General features: G+C 35.0%; 2 protein-coding genes across 2 annotated transcripts in view; one reads left to right on the top strand and one right to left on the bottom strand.

Annotated features, from left to right (window-relative positions):
- Window positions 1-14119, bottom strand: part of LOC306880788 (epidermal growth factor receptor-like) — a 63321-nt gene extending 49202 nt beyond the window's left edge. The window contains exon 1 of the mRNA XM_079434553.1: window positions 13834-14119. Coding sequence (XP_079290679.1) covers window positions 13834-13912 — 79 coding nt within the window. The 5' untranslated portion in view covers window positions 13913-14119. The remainder of the gene's footprint in view (window positions 1-13833) is intronic.
- A 5814-nt stretch (window positions 14120-19933) lies between these two features.
- The window catches only part of LOC306881640 (matrix metalloproteinase-16-like), a gene marked incomplete at its 3' end in the record, with an annotated part of 35886 nt that continues 31680 nt past the window's right edge, over window positions 19934-24139 (top strand). Inside the window, exon 1 of the mRNA XM_079435818.1 lies at window positions 19934-20152. Within this exon, the coding sequence (XP_079291944.1) occupies window positions 19982-20152 (171 nt within the window). The 5' untranslated portion in view covers window positions 19934-19981. The remainder of the gene's footprint in view (window positions 20153-24139) is intronic.

Genomic DNA, 24139 nt, shown 5'->3' on the forward strand with positions numbered 1-24139 from the left:
ACTGTATGTGCTTCTGTAAAATCCACAAAATCCACAGAATGATTCAACTTCCTGCTCTTGTCATCACAGCATTAGGTGACTTACTCTGACTCTGTGCATGACTCTTATTGCTTAACTCTAAGGTTTGTTAATTTAGTGAATTATTGTGTTTCAAAAGGGATAGTGAGACAGGATAATAGTCTTCCTTTACCGCAGCATGTACCGTAAAAGAGAGTAATATTGTAAGTGAAGTCATGTGTATACAAAGCATTATGCTGCCAACAATGGCGGTAAAGCCTGTTTCAAAGTCGATGCTAAATCATCGAATAAAGGTTCTTTTGTGTTACCCGCACTTGTCCCCATGGAAATGACAATGTACTCAAACTTGTTCCTGGCTTCACTGGTGAGGGCAAATGTTTCTCTTTCTGCACTTTCTCTATTTATCACGTCCCATTCGTCTCATATTCTGAAGAAGTACATTTTCGCAATCATGTCTTCAGTATTCAGGGCAAGCCTCTTTACACACATCTCAAGAAGAAAATGTATTAATTTGCCACTAAAAATAATTTTAATACACAAGTTTATAACTTTTTCAGCCCTGAAGTGGTACTTCATAAGAATCTCATCTCATGTAATGGTTATATAATTACATTTGCAGGCACTAATGTTTCCCCGCACACTGGCATGTATTGCCTAAGAAGTCATTACAAAGGGTTGCTGTTCTGCTTGGAGGATATCACCCAAATTAACCGATGAATTACCTAAAAGAGAAAAAGTGGGGCATCTAGAATTAGATTCACTTTGCAAATCAACACATGCTGTGAGGCCTTGTAGGCGAGACATGCAGTCTCGCTTTGGCACTACCATAAAGCACCTCTAGACCAAACAAACACAGTCTGACTAAAAAAAACACTTGTCCTCGTGATATAAAAGAATTCGGGAGATAAGGTCTGCACATACCAAATCATCAAGGTATCATATATAAGGCGAGAATGTCCAAGAGTAGGGTGGATATGGAGCAACATGACAGATCCTGGTAAACACTAAATGAGCCATATGCTTGTTTTTGTTGCAATAATACCTGAATTTTGTTCTTTTCAAGAGCATTCGTGTGAAAACATGCCTGTGGAGGTTTCCATGTCAGGTTTTGTCGGAGCTTCTAACATCCACACATTTGAGGAGGTTTAGCCAAAAAGCCTTCGGCAAAGTGAGTAAACAACACAGCGATTGCATATATGGATATGTCAAGACGGAGATGTGCTGCACAGTGATGAATTAGTTACGTTGTACTGAAAAGTAGGAGACTTCAGTGAATTACAAGAGAGTAAATAGGAAAGAATGAAAGAGAGGAAAAAGTTCAGCTGTTCTCACAAGCCTCAGCTGCAGAAAGCCAAGGGCTGGGAAAACCACATCCAGGGCCTACATCCTAGATGCATATCACTGCAGTTCCTATGAGACGTGCAGTTTCAGCAAGTTAACTGAAATAGGACACATTTGTGTCAAACAATTTATTAATGTTCGAGATACATGACAATCAATTATGATTGGGATGCAATATATGTATATATATATATATATATATATATATATATATATATATATATATATATATATATATATATATATATATAGATATATATATGAATTAGCACAGAAGTTTTGCCATTGTGTGCTGGGAATGCATTGCTTTCAAGAAATTGAAATTGTCTGTCAAATGCGATTACAACAGAAAATCATTTTGATGAACAATTTTCACACACATGCACAAACATGAAAAAAGTTTACAGAACTGTACTTTCAAAGAACATCAATGGGGAAAAATTGTTAAAATGTTTGCTAACACTTTATTTTAAAATGTTAGCAAATTATGCATTATTAGTAACACTAAATCAAACCCAAACCCTAAATCTATGTTGTCAATTAATATTGCTCAATACTTATTTGTGAAATGACACTGCAATGAGGAAAAATTTATATAAGGCAGTGGGTAAGTGCAAATAACAATAGATTATTATTCTATAAATTATCTGCACTTCAGTATTGTACTACATTATAAAACAGTATGCAATAAAAACGTAGCCTATTGAGGGAAAATAATCATTTTAATTAAAATTATTAAATGGATGCCACCTTATTGGTACAATAAAGCCCTCCCTACACCTACCCTAACCCTACCCGATACTTTATTATCAACTTTTTGGTTATTTCCTTAATTTTTGTTTAAATAAATGCCTTTACGATGTGATATGTACGGAGATTTGAAAAGGGAGAAAAAAAAGTTTGGCAAAAGGCGGATTCGAACCGGGTGGATCGTGTCAAAAAAAGCACTGGAAGAGCTATGAAGAAGAAAGCGGGAAAATAAACAAATTTGATGCTGCAAAAGGAGCTATCAAAATAAAATCACCAGGAGTAGTCTTTTAAAAGACATACAAAGACGTAAGACTTTGTCTTAAAAAGACTTATCACAAGTGGGGTCCTTGAGTTTAAATTTAGCCTGGATCATGGTCTGAACTTATTGCCTTTCGTACTCCCTCCTCTTTCCTGTCAGTTCTCCACTGACCTACAGTATGTAATAAAGACAAACTGACAATAAATAAAACAAAACAATGTTTTTGTCTCCAAATGCCTCGGTAGCCATTCACCTGAGAGCAACAATACACTAAACAAAGCATGTAAACAAAGATATCCATTACAATTCACTTCACACACGTCTATATTTTCACATCATGTCCTATACTGTGTTCTCACAATAGACGTGTGTAGAGGGAGTGTCACTGATAGCTGTATCACCTATCCCAGGGCATCTGTGGCCTGTTCGGATCAAGTGCTATTTTGAAACGTGATCATCCAAGAAGATGCAGAAGGTTATTGAGAGCTGAATGTTTCACTTTGGCTGAGGAAGATTTCCCAACAAGCTTTGCCTTAAATGGAATGTTTTATGAACACAAGTTATAAATTATGGTTTGAAACGTCAGTTAGATGTGGTGGGGTTTGGAAGAGAGGCGTCATAATGGTTTGCATTTGCATTTTAGCATATGTGCGTCAGGAGCTGCTGGCCTAGAACTGTCATCCTGTTTCTCAACGCCCCCCCCCTTTAAAGTTTGCTAAATATACACTCCATGGAATAATAAATGGAAACAGCACTTTCCAATTCAAAGGGTCTGAGAACAAGCACCTGAACATCTAAGCACAATTCTAAAAAAAACTATTCCACATCCTCACAGATCATCTGTCTAATATACATACAGTAGTCACTAGATACCAGATATGAGGGGTCCATCCTCAGTGGCGTTATATTGCAATCGGACAACTGGCACTGTTTGATCAAATAGTAAACTCAAATATTTAAGTAACTGTTTGACGCTTTAGACAGGACAGACTCTGTTTGCAGTGTTTTTGCATCTGTCAAAATCCTGTACAATGTGTTCCCTGCAATTTTACACCTCAGTGATTTCCAATACCAATTGAAAATATAGCCACCAATGAATGTCAGTGTGACGCACCACACAATCAATGTTGTCATGCTGTTTCTTTGTCTGGCTCTATTACTTTATTCAAAACTACCTTTATGCATACAAAGACTTACACCTCTTCTATGATGAGCATGTTTTTAATTTTGATATCAAATTTTAACATATTTAATTTGGATATTTTTGGTGGCATAGAGTAAAGTCAATGTCAGGGTGATACAATTGTACTTATATTCAAATAAAAAAAGGAAAATAAATAAATCATATCATAGAGAGGACCTCTGTAGACCCTCAATTCTGTGTGTCAAGGTAAATATGTCTTCAAAAAGATCCGAAAAGTTGTTCTTTGTATGTTAGTTCAGGTTGTAAAATGTGTAATTAATGAATAATTACTGATATTGGTTAATTATATATATTTGAATAAATATACTTCAAAATATTTATAAAGCAAAAATAATTTGATGTGTGCACTCATGTATTTAATGTGCAAGTTAAATATATGTAATCTTTTTTACTTGATGGTTAAACAATATGACATTCTTAAATGACAGTCCTTCAATCTTAAAATGTTTAAAATTGTCATGTTTTTCATATGTCTTCAACATTAATACAAATACAATTCTAAAAACTTGGCAATTTGTTTTAAACCTTATTTTCAAAAGACTTTACTTTTCCTTACCTTGGACACTCTTATTTTTTATTGACCCACAAATAAGAAAGATATACATATATATATACACACATTTACATTTAATCATTTAGCAGACGCTTTTATCCAAAGCGACTTACAAATGAGGACGTTAGAAGCAATCAAAACCAACAAAAGAGCAACAACATGCAAATGTTATTACAAGTCATGGTTAGCCAAACGCAGTACACATAGAACATTTTCTTTTTTTTTAAGAAAAACGAGTATAGAATATAGAAAAAAGAAACCTAGTGTTTTTTGTTGTTGTTGTTGTTTTTTATAAGAAACAAGTAGATAGAATAGAAAAAGAAAGCTAGTGTTAGTTTTACAAGAAAAGCTAGCAGTTAATATGCAATTAAATATGCAATCGATAGAGGGTCAAATGTGTGTGTTTTTTTTTTTTAAGAAATAAAATTAGAATAGCGAGTGCTAGAGTCAGAGGGTCAAATAAAGATAGAATAGATGTGTTTTTAGCCGTTTCATGAAGATGGCTAAGGACTCAGCTGCTCGGATTGAGTTGGGCAGGTCATTCCACCAGATGGGAACAGTTAATGAAAAAGTCTGTGAAAGTGATTTTGTGCCTCTTTGGGATGGCACAATAATGTGTCGTTCACTTGCAGAACGCAAGCTTCTAGAGGGCACATAAGTCTGAAGTAATGAATTTAGGTAAAGGGGTGCAGAGCCAGTGGTGGTTCGGTAGGCAAACATTAATGCCTTGAATTTAATGCGAGCAGCTATTGGTAGCCAGTGCAAATTGATGAACAGAGGTGTGACGTGCGTTCTTTTCAGCTCATTAAAGATTAATCTTGCAGCGGCATATTGGATTACTTGTAGAGGTTTGAAGGAATTGGCTGGAAGACCTGCCAAGAGAGCATTGCATTAGTCAAGTCTGGACAGAACAAGAGCCTGAACAAGGAGTTGTGTTGCATGTTCCGAGAGAAAGGGCCTGATCTTCTTGATATTGTATAATGCAAATCTGCTGGACCGGGCAGTTTTAGCAATGTGGTCTGAGAAATTCAGCTTATAATCAATCACAACTCCAAGGTATATATATATATATGTGTGTGTGTGTGTGTGTGTGTGTGTGTGTGTATGTGTGTGTGGTGGTCTTTTCTAGTGGACAATTAACTGTGATGAGAAATCCTGTGGGATTTGGACAAACTGCATCTTCTCAAATGAAGCCACACCCTAATGAGATGTCAAGAATGAAAAGGAAAGTTTATTTTTACATCCTGAATTCCAAGGTCTCTTTCCACCATAGATAATGGATCTTGATAATGGAAATGCTATAAACTCCATGACGTCCAGGTGCAATGCACCATTTCCGGGCACATTCATGAGTTTCCAAACATAGTCTTCCCATGATCTGGCAAACATCACAGAACTAGCTTGAGAATTAGCATGCATGTTAACATGCAGATGTGGATTCTTACTAAGAGTTAAGAGTTCTTATTAGAAAGAAAGAAAGAAAGAAAGAAAGAAAGAAAGAAAGAAAGAAAGAAAGAAAGAAAGAAAGAAAGAAAGAAAGAAAGACCTTTTGTCACAGGTCACTGCAATCAGCATACAATCAAACTGTCAGAGCTGCCACACAACTGTGAACGACAAAGGAACTCGAAGAACATGACACTTCTGTCACATAGCTCTTTCCTTTATAGCAGTCAAATGTAAAAACATTCAAAAACTGCAGTCTGCCTGAAGAAAACCCTCATTGTTCTCTGCCAAAGAGAGAGAGAGCCACTCCAGCAAATGAGGCACTGACTTCTTCACCAGTTTTAGGTAACTGCTCAACAGTTTATCAAAGCAGGAGGTCCGTCTTTTCCGGCGAACTCATTTGACTTTCTCCGCAGCTCTTGAAACTCCAACCGCTTCAGCAGATGTGATTCTGGGAAAGCCAATCACCGGGGAGAGGCATCAAGAAACAACCAGCCTTCACATGCTGCAGGCCCCTTAGTAACGGACAATTTTTTACAATCGCCCCCCTGGGCACTCAATATGGAGCCATGAGTGGGCTCTGGTAACTCATCTTGAAAGAGCGTTCAGAACGGATGATGAAAACTTAGTAGAGGTGGAGGAGGAAGTATGCAGGTATTAAAGGCAGGAAATTGATGCCGAGCATTAGGTTTTGCTGAGAGAAATCACAGCCGGCCGTCTGCAAAACCAATCACGAGGTCATGCAAACAATGTGGGAGCTCAATGACAGATGAGGACAATGAGACAGCAAATCAGGTTGGTGAAGAAATCTTGAGGTTTCAAGGTGTTTTGCATATCATTTCCTCACTTTATAGTGTAAACAATTATGTTGAAATCGAAGAAATGCAAACAATATTGAAAACAAAAACTCATGGTGTCAAGCATGTTTATTTAGTGGGTAGAGACTTGTGTCAAAGTGATTTGCAAAAATAATAATTTGTAGGCAGAGAGCAAAGCACTTGCAAATTGCCACACAGAAGAGATTGAGATTGCAGGGCTCGACAATAAGGACTGCCCGATGGCCCAGGGCCAGAGTGAAAGACGCTCGGGACAGTTGACGGATTTGTCACTGGCTTGATCAGGCCACTGCTGCGGCATCATGGAAGTTTTTCATTTGCACATGTTTTTAAGCCTTGCCAATCTAAACATTCAAGTGATTTTAAAGGGGTCATCAGATGCCCATTTTCCACAAGTTGATATGATTCTTTAGGGTCTTGATAAAAAGTCTATAACATACTTTGGTTAAAATTTCTCAATGGTAGTGTAAAACAACACCCTTTTAACCCTGTCAAAAACAGCTCTTTCGTTGCATGTCCCTTTAAATGCTAATGAGCTCTGCCTATCCCACCCCTCTCTTCCATGAGATGATGAGCCATTCTCTGAGCAACTCTTAACTTTAGCCGCATTCATTGTGAAACTTGCTAACTAGCACATTATTAGGAATGGCGATTTGCAAAGATTCATAAAAAAAACCTCATACTCACTTCTTCTGTAGGTGAAGCTGGACCACAAATGATTTGCGTGAACAGACACATTTAGGTAGATCGGGGGGCGCATTCTCTTTAAAAACAAACGTAAACCTCTGCGTCTTCAGCGGCTCAGATGTCGGGAGTGAAATGACGATTGCCATGCTCATAATTACATCCAACAACAAAACACCTCAGTCGCTTAGGAGACATTCTTGTCTACACCCTGATTACAGTTCACTCAGGGTGGGTCTATGCTAAAACCAAAGACTGATGCCACTGTCAATCAACAATCGTGGGAGGGGCCTGTGCAGAACTACTGTATGTCATTCTGCCAAGAATCTGTGAATGATTTGATATGAGAAAGGGGTTTGGATTTGGAAAAAAAAACTACTTTTTTATCATTATAGGGTGGTTTTGTACACATTTTACTTCAAACAACATGTAAAAGTGAATTTTGCATTCGATGACCCCTTTAAAGCATTCAAATGCATGAAGATAAAAAAGATCCCTTCAGTACTCGTGCTTTATGTTCTGTGTGTACAGCAAGCTTACAGAGAGATGCGTCTCAGACAACACAACAACATCAAGTTCTCTTTCATGTCTTCATGCACTTAAATGGATACACCTGGCCTAATTGAACATTTAAGAGATTTTAAAGCATACAAGTGCAAGAAGACGCAAATAACAACAACAACATACATAGAGCCACGCATCAGGCAATGCGCAAGCCCTAGATTGAGCTTCTTTACAGACAAATACAGACAAAAGTATGTAAAAAACCTGTCTTGGCATATAAATAGTTGAGAAAGAAATCAGACTTTATTGGGCCCTTGCATTGTTTTTTAAAGTGACCACGTCTAATTTACCAGCTGCTTTCGCTGTCCTTATTGTTAATCAAGAGAAAGAAAAAAATCACTGCTCTTGACTGATTTTTATAGCTTTAACAATGATTAACCTATATGTTATTTATACAGTGAAGAAAATACAATGTTATTTTATATTTGATTATTAAATTTCTGTACCTGAACACCTACAAACCTAACAACCAAAAGAATTGTTTAATTTAAATCTTTGTTCTATTTCTTTGTGTTATTGCTTGTAATTTGTTCACTTCATATTTGTTAGGCTAGTGGTTTTGCTGTGGTATTGAAATTGGAATCGAGAATTGTACACTCTGAAAGACTGTAATTGTAAAATATCCATCATTGCCTATTTTTTATCTGTCATGTCAATTGGTTGAAAAATTTTCCTGATTTTTATATGGACGTTTGTCACACTACCTTAATATACCCAGTATGATCAGTAATTAAAAATAATAATCTTACATACAATCTTACACAATCCTGAAATGTTGGGGGGGGGGGGGGGGGGGGGGGGGGTTGGGAACAAGTGAAAAAGTAAAAATAATGATGTACACTGACATCATATTTACGAGTTTTATTTTAATTACAGCAGAATTAACAGGACTGGTTGACTTTCATTGTATAGTCACAAAACACAATATTTAAAGATGTTTAAATGATGACAGGATTTTCATTTTTGTTAATTAGCTTCTCCATCATGCCATTTCTTGTTTTAACAGCAGTAATTTATGCCTATATCAATTTTGAGTCATAGTCTACATAGTTTAGCACTACAATGAACAGGACCATGCGAAATAAAGACTTAAAAAAAAAAAAAAATCACTGACAAGCATGCGGAAACGTCTTCTTTTCATTATTTCTCTAAATTGGGGAATGTATGGATTACATCATTTTGTCAGTATAACTAAAATAACTACGCTACATCTTTACTTCATATGGAAAGTAGAACATTAGCTACTTGTGTGTTAAAAAGTCCTGTTTTCTAACAGTCACTTGGCTGAGAGTGAGTGCTCAATTGAGTTAAAATGATGTTTTTTCTTGTTCTTTTCTGTCAAAATGATGGAAATTGTTTTAAATGAGTCAAAGCTCAGGCAAATGGTGGAAAGTTTCCTGTTAACTCAATCCCTGGTGTCGCAAGCACCATGCTCTACCTGTTGAACTACAGAAAAGCTGTAGGCTCAAAGCATTCTTTGCAATGATTTTTATTTGGTGAGGAGATGGTATTTAGCCCTCAGAGTACAAAACTGAAAGAGAGCAAGAGAGAAAGCGAGCTGTCATCACTATTAAAGCTGCATGACATTAGCAAACCAGTGCCAAAAACTGTTCCTATGTCAATTAACTGACCAAGATGTTCCAGTCAATCCAACTGCATATGTTATTAACATTTATTCTTATTTGGCAGAAGACGCGATGAAATGATGCCTGAAAGTTTAATGTTACGGTCCCGTCCCGAGGCGGGGGAGGAAGGTAATGGGAAAGAAGAGCAGTATCACATCTCAAATTTAACTCACAATTCGGGGAAAACAGGGTTGATGTATTTCCCAAGATCACTGGCTAAACAATTCATAATCCCAATGGAGAACGTTGATGGTCTCCAGCCATTACAGGAAGAACTGATAACGATAGCTTTTTGAAGGAGGATATGTGACTGCAATAGAGGACAATCGGATTATGGTGCACTTTTTATCTGCCGTATGACAAATCGAAAAGACTATTTATCATAAAAATTATTTGAATTGGCAAACCTGGGGAACATGGAGTGATGTGCAAGCTGTGTGTTTGGAAATTAGGTGAGCCTGTAATTATGAAAATGGTCTGTCTTTGTATAAGGTATCGGTGTATAATTAAGGTATCAGTGCTGGCAAGGATATCAGGGTGTTTTCAAGACAAAATCTAAATGGTATGATGCCTGAGGCCGAACAGGCAAAACACTCACAAGAGTGCAAAACAAATCCATCTATGACCTTCATTGTTAACAAGAAACAAATAAGTATTCTTGTAAATAAATGAGAGATACTTGAGATAAGCAGGATTCCCAATTGAAGAGTTAATCCTGGATAAACATAAAGGAATTAATGAAATGCAAAAAATAAAAATTCTGACATAATATACTCTCCCTCATATTGTTCCAAACCACTGGAACACAAAAGAAGATATTGTGAAAAATTGTCAATACAATGAAAATCAACATGGTCCAACATTAGACCCCAAGTAGCTGACTCTTGTATGGCCTAAATAATTCTTCATAATATCTTCTTTTGTGTTCTATTAATAGAAATAGTGTTCTATCATATAGAAATAGTACAATATGAGGCTAAGTCAATTATGGTAGAATTTTTATTTTTGGGTAAACTGTTAAGCCATCCTACTCTAGCCTTTGACTTGTATATGATAATAATATTGGCTATAACTCTACGATGTAACATGCATGTATATAATATGAATACTGGGTCTGTCAATATTACACAAAATCCTTTTTATGTATTTTCCTTTTCAAGTCCTCCGAAACACACAACAGTTAAAAAAGTAGTAATTTTCTATATTTTTATTGTGCTTTTGCATCCTTTTGAATTTTGAAAGCACCAGTTCCCTATTCATTGTACAGTAAGTGGATGTAAAGAATGCCCATTGCAATTGTTTTAAATTCCTCCTTTTGAGATAAAGTCATATGGGTTTGGAACATTCTGCGGATGAGTAGATTATGACAGAAGATTCATATTTGTGTGAATTATCCCTTTAAAGGAAACTCTTTAAGATCATGCTCTTACTCACTGTCTCGAAAGTTCCTAAGCATGCCAGCTATTCGTTAAGGATTGGTACAACACGTGATGTTTTATTTAGCTGTTTTGAAATATTTGTGAGATCTGTCTTTTTCACAAACACAAGCAAGTTGTAAATGATTAGAAGTAGCCTGACTCAACAAACAGACTCGTGTATGAGACGCACCATATAGTACAAGAAAGCTGTGATGATTTATTTATTTTTTTTGAATTTCAGATTAAAATCCTTTGGCTGCAATAAAAAATATATTGAGGTGAAGAATAAGGGTGAAATACTAATGTAACTTGTTCCTCTGGACTGTTAAAGAGTTGAACCAACTAAAAATTTTAGAGAGGAAATAAAAGGTTAACCTCACAAAAGACTGTGGCTTCACTTTTTGAAAAAAGCAGCAATTTACTCTCTAAAAAGCATTGGGTTTTGACTTTTCTAGACATGCTGTACACAAATATGCTGGCAAACCCCATTCCAACACCTTTAGTACTTCAAACAGTCAAAGCCCCAGACCCAGCAAACCCAACTAAAGCTCATCTCACACGTATTTGTATGCTTTAACTCTGAGTCACCTCTAAACCATCCGGATGAGAGTTATAAGTGTCTGTAGAAGACCTGCGAGCACAACTCTAGATTAAATCCCCCTCCCTTTAGACTAAACTCATTTAAACATACAATGAAAACAAGTTTTTGGGGACTTCTTGTGAAGTCCAATAAGATAGGAATAACACACAAGAAACTTGAGTTTTAAGAATATGATCTTATCCGCTTTAGAACAAGCTTTGATTTACAGCCCATCCCTTTATCGGAAGAAAGGAGGAGTTTTTTTTTCTGTTCTGCTGTGGTAATGTCTGCTTTGAAGCTACTTTTATTTAGGTATACAAATATACAAAACAAAAATGTAGTTTTTTAAAAGTTTTTGAAATAATTATTTAATGCTCACCAAGGCTCCATTTATTTGATCAAAAATACACTAAAATAGTTCATTTAAAGTGTAATAATGTTTAACAATATTACAGTTTTACTATATTTTTGATTAAATAAATGCAGCCTTAGTGAGCAATAGAGATGTCTTTCAGCAACATTAAAATGGTATTTATTCTTTTGACCTGTAGTGTATGTACTCTACCCCAAAGTGTGTTTAACCGTTTCCAGCATCCATACCCACATATGGCTCTCACTGCACTGGTGATTTAGGTGACCGCCTGAGAGACATTGTTCTAGGTCACAATGAGACTGGACGCTATCCAGAGGTCAGTGCCACACTAATGAAAGAAAAGACTCACTTGAAAGTCTGTCATGTGGCTGGACTGATGACCAAATGTGGGACGTTTTACTGCAAATTCAAATATAGCTCAACACGGTGCTACGTGGAATATGGGCCAGCAAACGCATTTATCTAGTATTTAACCTGGGCAGTCTATGAAGACTAAACAGCTGTTTCGGTCTAAAATATAAAAGATAGCTGCAGCATTTCTCTGACCTTGAGCGAGGCACAACAGGGAGCCCGAAGACATTATAGGACGTTATGACTTTCCACACTGATACTGTAATACCCGTCCTCTAAAACACTAGGGGCTGGAAAACCAGCAATCAGTGCAATTAACAATGACAATGAGTGACTAAAACACCACTTAAAACCAATTTGTTGAATATTCATCATACTTCAGACCCTTTCTCTATATAATTTCCATATGTAATAGAAAGCAAAAGGTATCCAACTGTATCCAACATCATTGATGATTGTCAAAACAGAACTTATATTAAAGGAAAGTGATTCCTCTCTTGGCAACGTGACTGTAAACCTGAATGAGTCCAAATGAGGAAGCAGACTGTAATAAAGTGATTTGTTTGTGCCCCATCTGTCAGTATTGGCACAGTCATGTCTTTACACACAGAACACCCCTGAGATTATCTTAATAATATGCAGAGTGGCATATAAACACACTTTAACTATTTTAATAAATGTGACAAACTCTAACATCATAGATTAAATAAATGGCTTTCGTTCACTGATTTCATTTCAAAGAAAATGCTCATTACAATGAGCACTGGATCTACATATTAAACATAATTTAGATAATAGAGAGAAAAAAAGTTCTTTGTGTGATAAAATGTAAGTTAAAATCTAAAAAAAAAAAGTTCAAATGACTGAATCAACCTGACTACATTTGGTTAAACCAACAAAGTCAGGGTCAGGGCAAAAATTATTTTCACTTTTTAAAAAAAATGTTTACATGCTAAAATCTAATTAAAGTGATTCAAATTTCATAACCATAAGTTTACTGCACTTTTCCTAACACTCTTGATTTAATTATTAATTAAAAATGTTGACGTCAAAAGTTATCAAGTTGAAACATAAATATGGATTAATAATGACAAAAAAAATAATTGTGAAAAGTTAAATGACATAAACAAACAAAATCATTTTTAGGTAAGCTGACACCATAGCAGTTAAATTTGACCAAAAAAAAAATCTAATGTTAATGTCAAACAGTGAAATTAATTTAAAAACAACGTGCAGAAGCTATTTCTACCTGATCTGACACATATAACAATGTAATAACTGTAACCTTATGTAGTTAGGTTGTTTTAAAATAAATTAATATTTTGACTTTGAATGAAACCACCCAACTGCCATGTTACCACATGAAACTAGTTGCCTGATAAAACATTGTTATAATGCAAGAATCTTCCTCTTCTCTCAGCTTCTGCCACGCAGTATTGCACTGTAAAGCTAAAAAATCACAACCTTATTAAAAGTATGGGGTGGAGTCATATACTAAAATATGGTCTGGGAAGTGAAAGGTTGAACGTTCAAACACAAGGATTGATTCGTGAACTACAGACACTCAACCTCCAGGTTGTTCCAGAAGGAGCATTATCTGTGTCAAGTAAACTTCAATAAAAGCCTCAGTTAAAAAACACTAGTATCCAAGTGAAGTTCTCTGTGGGACTGTGAGCACAAACTTCCACTGTCCCACGCTGACCGAGGTTCCTCAAAGCGCACTGAAGGTATGTGAGCCGTTCCCACCAAACTCTGCAGGAGCTCATTCTCCAACGAACTGTCTCAAAGATTAAGGTTTAACTTTATACACCAAGCCGTTTCACAATACTCCTACCTTTCTTTTCCGGCGTCGCGCAGAAGCTCCATGAGAGCAGTAAGGTAAAAAACAATCCGATCTCAGTTGGTCCTGCCATTTCTTACGTGTAAAACCTCTCAGACTTCACTCCATAGTTAGAGGGGCTCTTCTTTCAAGGGTTTCTAAACGTTCAGGGATCTTGCCTTCTCGTCTTCTTGAGAAAAGTCGCTCGGTTTGGCTGTAAACTTTGACAGCTCCTCCTCCGCGCTCGCGAACCTCAGCAGTGATAGAGGCGCGTTCTGCTGGACTGAGCCGCGCTTATGACGTCTGCAGCAGGGGCAGGGAGTGCTCTTCAACTTCAGGTAGCTGTTTATGACATCATTCCGATGCCAAATTAAATCTTTAACCTGCTGTCAATCAACAACGAGGACCCGCAGGGAAGAGAAATAACAAATGAACACGGGAACACATTGTTTGTGTCACAAACTTGACTGCAACAAACTAGAACGTCTAGCACTCAAAATTAAACAGAGTGCTGTTGTTACACTGTGATGAATTGTAAAATAATAGAAATAGGCCTATATTGTGGTAATCAGAGTGACATGTTCAAAATGATCCCTCCATTTTAATGAAAAATAAGATATATTAGTAAACTAAACTAACTAAATATATATGCACACTAAAGTTTGGGGTTAGACCTGTATTTTTTATTAAAAAAAATACAGAAGAAAATATTGTGAAATACCATTACAATTTAAAATGACAAATTTTATTATTATTATTATTTTAACATCTTAAAATGTAATTTATTTATTTTATGGCAAAGCTCCAGTCTTCAGTGTCATGTGATCCTTCAGTGCTTTAGAAACATTTCTTATCATCAACCTTGGAAACAATTATTCTGCTCGGTTTTTATGTGTCAAACAACTTAAGTCAATCTTCATCTGCCCAGTAGAATTACACAAGTCTACAAACTTCACCTTCTGAATGATTGTTTATTTATTTATCCATTCATTAATTTCTTTATTTAATGCCAAAAAGCTTGTAAAAATGTAGAATTATAACAATAATAACTGCTAATTCATATCAGATCTGTTATTTAACATCCATTAACAACATCAACAAAAGTATTTTGTTTTGTTTTTCTTTTGCAACTTTACTGTCATCGATGGTAATGGTCATGTGTGATTTCAGTTGGTTAAAGTGAAAGTGTTACAACTCTCCTGAGTTGCAACACTCCCAGTCTCAACTGTTTTTCAATGATAAAACGAAATGCAATTGTTTCTCAGATTTTTCTCCGGAGAAAAAGAACCCAGTATACTCAAGTGTCTCCGTTTCAGAAGAGATCTCAACAGTTTCACAAACCACCCCTCAGATTTGCCAAGATGTAAGTCAATAATCAAAAGTCTTTGATTTGTCAAATGTTTCCAAAGACCAAATGATCTGAAGTGTTATCCACATATAGTTTTGCACTTTTGATGTTACGGGGATAGTTCACCCAAAATGAAAAATCATCATTTACTCACCCTTAAGGTGTTCCAAACCTGTATGTGTTTCCTTCTTTTGTTGAACAAACAGGTAAAAGAAGATGTTTGAATAATGTGGGTAACTGACTTCAATACGGAAAAATGCTGTTTGGTTATCAACTTTCTTTTTTTGTGTGTGTTCAGCATAAGGTTTGGACCAACCTAATGATCAGTAAATGAACAATCCCTTCAGATAACAGAGTTGGCATTATCTAAATCAGCATTTATTTTAAGATGCAGCATATGCTCAAATCTGTTAAGTCTGAGGCTGCAGGGAGGGTCGTAACACTAGTTTCCTCATTTACTTGGGTGAACTATCCCTCAGTTGTCTATTTTGTTTCTATGTTTAATGCTCCAATGAATATAATGAAAACAGCAGAAAGTAAGCTCAGAATGTACATGATTCAGTATTCAGATTTTTTTAACATGTATTGACATTTATAACTTGGAGTGAATCTTACATTTTACATCTATAACCTGAATGTCTGTTGGAACGGATCTAAGTTGTTTTAATACTAAATTTAGTTTGTTCAGGTCATGTCACAACACCATTACCTGGGGACCAATTATGGATGACATTAATAAGAGTTTCAAAGTGGTCACAAATCTTAATAATATCCCTAGCTAGACTGCGTGGAGACAGATGTGACTTCATATGTCTCCGGTCATTTTTATGAGCTAATATTGCATTATAGTAAGCTAATGCCTCGTTAAGTGGTTTTCACACAGGATGTAATGGGTGTGGTTGAGTTTTGATTGATTACGGATGACAAGGACAGGTCATCAAAAAAAAAAAGAGACCCAGTATTAGCATCAGGTGGGCTGGGGGCGGTTCAAGATTCACTAGAGCCACTAACCTGTTGCTGGAAAGTTCCAGTGTTTTCGTCAGCCAACCCAGCCAATGAAAAAAATGTAAACGTCAGGAGAAGTAAGACTTAAAGTCGAGATAGTCGAGATAGGCTAAGAACACTCTGTCCTGTATGGAAATTTGCAGGAGTACTGGTATCTAGAGTTTAAAAAGGCTTAATCTAATATATATTACGTGGTGTTTAAAAAGAGTGTTATTTTTAGCAGTGATGTATATGCTTGACTACAGAAGGATAATCAAAACCATTCCAATACAAACAATAAAAGTTTCCAGTGATATGAAATATCAGTACTCTACTCAAGCAGGAACGTTACTTGTCCAAAAATGTTAATGATCTTGTGGCTATGCAATTAAGCATTTTAACATTTTCAACAAGTTTTACTTTTTTAACGCAAAGGAGAGATAAGTGGAAATTCATTTTTATGATAAAGTGCTGTTGCCTGATTCAAATGATATCAACTCCGAGTACCGTACATCCCTGGTATCATGTGAGTCAGAAATTATTTTGAGATACAGCATTTGCTCAATTCTTTTACGTATGAGTTAGGCAGGGAGAGCTGTAACACTAATTTCCTCATTTACTTAATGTTCCCAAAAAATAGAACAAAATGTGCGAAAGCCCAGATTTGACACGACTGTGAACGTGACTATTATCAACAGACACACTATTACTTTTTAAAAAAAATGTATTTGTTCAAAACGTTTTCCAAATGTTTTTTTTTTTTTTCACATATCTGTTTCATTAATTAATATGGGTGAGTTGAGAGAAAGGGTTTTTGGAGATTAGAATAAAAAAGTTGATTTGATTAACAAAATAAATACATTTACAAAATTTAAGCTGATGTCTTATAATAGTCTTACAAGCCTCAACGTACTGTTAACTCACCCTAGTAATAAAAGCACTCTTTGTACTTGACATTAACTTAAAAAAGCTTAGGGACAAATTGAGAGATAAACAACACAAATGAAAATAAAAAAAATCTGTTACAGGTTTTTAAGCAAACCACAGGTTTCCCCATATCTTTTTTTGATGAACTAAGTGTTTATTTATTTTGTATGAAAAAGAGCAGCGTTAACATGGTAATAAAAAGACATTTTGTCTTATTTGGGGAAAAAGTCAAATAAGTTTTATCAGAAAGTCAATATCAAATGTATTGTAACTTTTAGCACATCATGGCAATGGATAAAAACAAGGACTAAGACAACAGTAGGTATATATCGACAATAAGAGTAAACAGAATTAACAGGCATTAGATAACTAAGAAATTGACAATTAGGTATAGGTACACTCTCAGAGAGAGAGAGAGAGAGAGAGAGAGAGAGAAAAAAAAGCTGTACAAAAGCTGTCACTGGGGTAGCATCATTTCAAAATCCACTCCACTGTACCATATTTACCTCTAATAGGTGCATTTTGGTACCTTAAATGCACGTATTAATGCCTTTTGAAAGGATAATGCCCCAGTCACAGGTTTTGTACCTTTTTTTCTGAGAGTGTATTATAAAGTGTAGCAGCTGTGGGATGATTGACTATTAGTACTAGTGAAAAAATATATATGTATTATTACTATTTCTAAGTGAAAATAATATTTACAGTATGTACATGAGTGATGGATTGACTACATTTATGCTGATTTCTGCAACGGCATTTTATAGACAAATATCTAGCAGACATTACTAAACAAATACATTTTACCTCCAATTGTGCAATTTTAATTATGAAACAAATGAGTAAGATATGCATGGCACTTATGATATTACTCATCCAAAATAGCACGTGTTTAAATTAAAAACAATCTTCACAAAAAGCCATGTAATACGATGCCTGCTAGGCTATTGCCAATAACTGGAAGAACAACAGACTGTTAGACAATCTTTGTTTTTGTCTAATAATTAATGCTCAAAAAGTCAAATATTTATAGTTCTCTGTAATCACATAATCAGGGGACTGTTTTTCATTATAGTGAGAGTTAAAGAGATTTTGGAAAAGCAAATTTAATCAGAGACATATGTGCGTTCTTGATTTGAAAAGATTAAAATAGTAAAAGCTTATTTTAATCCCTCATGTACAGAATGATTGACTCCAGAAAAGACCCTCCCACATGATACACCACATGACCCTTGTAAAAGTCCCAAAAACACATTTAGGTTAAATTTTAGATTTATGTATTTGAACTGCATATTTCCATTCATCTAGATTACACAGTTTTACAGTAAACCAAATGTGATGCATATTCTTCAGTCACACATAAATAAAACAGGTAAGAATTCTGTAATTGTAACGGGGCGAACGAGACGTGAGACGTGCGGATCCAAGTGCAAGCCTTTATTTACAGGCATGGTCAATAACAGGCAGGGTTGAATAAACAGCAAACAGGTATAGAGAGGGCAAGACAGAAGAGTACTCAAGTAAACAGGCGTGGTCGGCGATCGGCGTACAATATCCAAAGGGCTGGACAGAAGGGGTAATCCAGGTCCAAGAAAGTGCAAACAGAGTCCAAACGGCAAGGCAAAGGGTTAATCCAGGAAACACGGGCAAGAGTCAAAACACTAGAAAAACACACAAGGCAAGACTATGATAACAAAGTGGGTTCTGTATCGCAGCTAAAACTAGGAGAGCTATAAATGCAGAACAATACTGGAACTAAACAGAAAAACACAGAATAGCTCGGTAAGGCAGCTAACACTAGGGGAGGGATAAACGCAATACAATACTCGGCAGAGAGGAAGAGGAAGTCCATGGTTTATGTAGGGTGTGTGATCAGTGCAATAAGCTGTGTGATCAGTGCAATCAGCTGTGTGTCGTCAGTGCAATGGATGATGGGAATTGTAGTCTGAGGTGGCGTGAAACAGTAGTGTGGTGCAAGAGTCCATGTGGTGAGCGAGTGACCTCTGGTGGTGAGTTAACGGAAGTTCATGGCCAGGATTCGTGACAGTAATAGTGATAATAAACTAAATGTATTGTAAATACACAAAAACAAACAAACAAACAAAAAATATATAGTTAACATTAAATTTAATTTACTTCAACTGATTAAAGCTTGCACAGCTACTGTATAGAGGCATATTTTAACCCTGTTCATATTTTTAACGGTTCATTGTTTTCAAGCAATAGTATTAAATATATTTGAAAATATGATGATTTAAATAAAATAAAATAGATGCAAGTAGTTAATAATAAACTATGATTATCTAAATGCAGAAATCTGACCTGTTTGATTCATGTGACAAATATGCATCACATTGAGTTTACTCATTTATTTACGTTAAAACTGTGTAATCCAAATTTATGGAATTTTAATATGCAAGTCAAATGTATAAATCTTAATTTGTGAAACTTTAATTTTAATTTAATATTTAAATGGCATATTATGGGCCTTATTAACAGCAAATGACTATTGAATTAATAGGTAGATGCACTGGGACATATACAAAGTTGTGGACATAAGGTGATTTACATACATTTGCACAGCACAATGCACTTATTTACACCCATACACAGACACAGACACACACAGACACACACACACACAAACACACACAAACACACTCAAACACAGTCAGCAGGGGTCAAGACTGAGTTCAAGGATGCCATCTGGGTGCACACAAATTATTTACAGCCCCATTCTGTTGATGTTATTTTATTCTTTAATCGTTTTCAGAAAGGCAAAGCAGGACTAAACAATACATCTTAAGGTGCAAAGTATTTTTGAGCTGGTTTGTGCTCTTCTTTAAATCCTGCTTGCCGAGTCTCTCATCAGACAATGAGACAAGGAAGCAATTAAGTTGTTTATTGATGCAGAAGAGCGAATGTGTGATTCCACCGTGCAGGAGGGTCTCGCAAGCATTTTTTTTGCCCGCTTTGATCTTGCATGAGGACATCCAGCTGGACAGTGAAGGAGCCGTCCAAATCACAAAGGAAAATGGCTTGGACAGACAGATGAACAACAGACAACACTGTAATGAGGTCAATTAGAAGGTTATTTAAGGATATGGTTCTTTTCTTTTTTTAAGAATCTTGCTCATCAAAGCATTATTTTAGGGAACACATACAGGCTACTGCAAAATCCTAACAATGAAATCGACTAAGTTCAACAAGATCGTTGAGTTGATATTTCTCATTTTAATGGTTTTACTTAAAGGGATAGTTCACCCAAAAATGATAATTCAGTGATCATTTACTCAACCTCATGTTGTTCTAAACCTGTATGAATTTATTTCTGCTGCTAAACCAACTGTGTACCATGATTTTTTAAAACATCATATTTTATGTTACTCAACATAATAAAGAAACTGATACAGGTTTAGAGCAACTGGGTGAGTAAATGATGACAGAAGTTTCAATTTGGGGTGAATCCCTGTAACTCATGGTTTTATGTATGCATTGAATTTGAGTTTATAATTATTTAAGGAAATATAGTTTTATATTAGGAAATATCGTTTTATTTTTCTTTCACAAGCCCAAATTAAAAGTTCACAGTGCATAAATATTGTTTTTAAAACTTTTTAGGTTTAACACACTGAGTTTCCTCAGATTAAATTAGTTAGGCTAGTTAAATTGTTGGGTTTTACAGTGAGTTAAGTTGGTTAAGTTGTCACAAATGTTCTTTTTTGTTTAGTTTTTTGGCCCCAACAGAGATTTGAGTTAGGTAGAGTGTTGATTTCAGACACAACCCTCTTAAATGCATTTATTTATTTATTATTTTAATTTTTTTCAATTGTTCAATAGCAGATAATATGCTGTTTATAGCTATGTAATTTATATTTAATGAATTATATGCAGTTGCACAATTGTGATAACTTATTTTACAACATATAGTGTGATGACATTCCCCAGGTTTGTAAAACATTTTTAAATGTCTGTTATATAAACTTATTTTCGCAATAACAACAGTAGCTTTTAGCACATCTGTTTGCTGCATCATATCTAAAGTTTGTGCACTTTGTTTGACTGATTTTTGCCCTATAAAGGTTTGAAAATGACTCACTCCGGCACTTGCCATGACAAATGTTTAACACATTAATCTCAAACACAGTTCATTCAACCGTTCACTTCACAGTCACAGTCCTCTAACAAATCAAACTCTGTTTAGCGGTTCTGCTCTAAGTCACCCGTTCTAAGTAGCTTATTAAGTAACCATTGTGATTTGAAGAGCTGCGCCCACAACACTCTGTTGAGAAAGCTGGAATCTGCTGCAGGCAGTACAAACAGAGAAGAGAAACAATTAGACTTAATTAAGGACGGGAGTAAGTCTATAATTCCATCGCAGCTGTTCTCCTTAAGGCTGTTTGCACCCTACCTGCCAATCATACAAAGCATTATTACATTTAGAGTCAACATTGAAGCAAAACTGACCCAATTTAATGTGCATTCCAGCTCTCATTGTAAACAATTCATCAGTGTATGTTATTCCAAAGAAAGAAATGATCTTTAATTAAAATGCAATAAGTTATTCTTCCTTTGAAACGTTCAGTGTGAAAAACAAGTACACTAGCACACTTTTTTAAAGCGTTTATTATGGAAATAATATGCCTATGTTGCCTGTCCTTTAAGTAAATCATATATAATACAAAGATGTGTATCATATGAACATCCAATAACAAATCTGCACAACTTATTATAGGCTGTAGTAAGAGGCAAAATATTAGTTTTAGTTGTATTCTGGTAAACTACATCAGCATAGTCAAAGAAAGGTAATATAAGATGCAAATAAAGTCTGCTTTCGAACATTAAAAGAAATTTTTTTTTTTGATCGATACAGTACACTGATTCCAAAATTAACCTTACAAAGTATGTAATCAATGTGAGGTTTAAATGAAAGTTCATGATCCAGCCATAAACCCAGATATTTAATTTGATCTACTCTATGCAAGTATGTGCCATCATTACACATTATTTTTATATTATTAGATTTTAATTGAAATACACGCTTAGTACCAAAGATCATGGTATGAGATTAACCTTTGTTCAGTAGTAAATTATTAGAACAGAGCCACTCTTGTAAAGCACTAAAATCTGATTGAAGCATATTTTGAATATGAGTTAAATGAGGATTTGAAGTATAAATGACAGTGTCATCTGCATACAAATGAACAGTGTGAAAGAACTAGGGGAAGATCATTAATAAAAATAGAAAAAAGAAGAGGCCCCAATATTGAGCCCTGTGGTACCCCTCTTTCTTAAATAAGAATTAAACCACAATAAAGAATTTTTAGAAAAAGTTTTAGCATACAATTTATCTTATAATAAGTAATGATCAACTAGATCAAAGGCCTTCTTAAAGTCGATAAATATAGCCCCTATAAGGTCACCACTATCTAATGCTGAATATACATCATTAGTCAACTTTAGAAGAGCACTAGTTGTTGAATAATTCGGCCTAAATCCAGATTGAAACAGTGATAAAATATTATTATTTTCAAGGTACTTTGATACCTAATTATAGATTAATTTTTCAAATACTTTGGCAATAACATAGATTATTTATACTGGTCTATAATTTTGTGGATCAATAATATCACCTCCTTTATAAATTGGAGTAATATGGGAGTACTTCCAAATAGCTGGTAACTCACTAGACTGTAATGACATATTAAAGAGATCAGCCAGTAAATAAGAATATGAGAGGCAAGTTTGATGTATCTAGGCTCAATTTCATCAGGTCCAGCACTACTAGAGCTAATTTGTTCAATGACCTTTAAAACTTCTATAGGTTTTATTTTGGTAAAAGTACTATCCAACAAAGTCAATTTATCAAACCTATTCATGCAAGAGTAATTAGATGTTAGACTAGAACAAACAGTATAATTTTTTTCCCAAATACTTGGGCAATAAAAAGGGAATCATAAACAATTGTATTTTCATATTTTATCTGCTTAATAATGCATTAATACAACTTTTATATAATTCCAAAATTGTTTAGGATTTTTAAAGTTATTAGATAAGCAATCTTTATAATAATTAGACTTAGCATTATGAGTCTTTGATAAATTTCTTAAACTCCTAGATTCCCAATCTTTATTTGTTCTAGTCTCACGAAACTTAGCCCAGGCCTTGTCTCTCTGTCTGAAAAGACCTTTAAGTTCTGCATTTATCCAAGGTAGATGTTTTCCCTTGACATTTATAATTTTCCAAGGAACATTAATATCAAGTACATGAGTAAACTCTAAATATAAAAAAATCCCAAACATCTTGTACATTGGGTATTAACTGATATCTATACCAATTTATGAAAACTAAATCATTAATAAATAACTCTAGATTCATCTTCTTATGTGGTCTAATTTTTACTTTATTTTAGAGTTTTAATTTTCCGTACACAAAAGGCAAATGAATGATCACTAAAGCAATCGGACAAGATACCTGCTTCAACAAATCTATCAGGGTGTATCCAGTCAATAAGAGATTTAAATTATTTTTATCTTTATGGCCTTATCTAATCTATTTTTATTGAAGTCCCCTAGGATAATCAATAGAGTCTATAGTAGAAAACAGACGATTGAATGATTCAGCAGGTGCAGAGGGAGGTCTATATATACTTCCAGTAGTTAAATATTTATTCTGATAAAAAGTTATTTTAACAAACAAACATTCAAAATGTCTAGGTTCGATTGAAGGTATAATTAACTCCGATATCAAATTAGACGAGACATACATGAGTCCACACCCCACCCCTGGAATCTCTGTCAGCTCTATAGAGTACATAATTTACAAGTTTAATTTCCCTATCGGCAATCTTACTACTCAACCATGTCTCTGACAGTGTAATAATAATTGGATTATTGTGAGCTACCCAAGAACGTAGTAAATCCATTTTAAGCAAAAGACTTCTTATGTTCAAATGAACAATTTTTAATCCTTCAACATTATCCGCTTTATATGCAAATTAATTATAGATATAAATTTAAAGCTAGGTAATAGATTAGAGGTTAAACAAACCATACAATACATTAA

Source organism: Barbus barbus (genome assembly GCF_936440315.1).
Source record: "Barbus barbus genome assembly, chromosome: 15".
Lineage (NCBI taxonomy): Eukaryota > Metazoa > Chordata > Actinopteri > Cypriniformes > Cyprinidae > Barbus > Barbus barbus.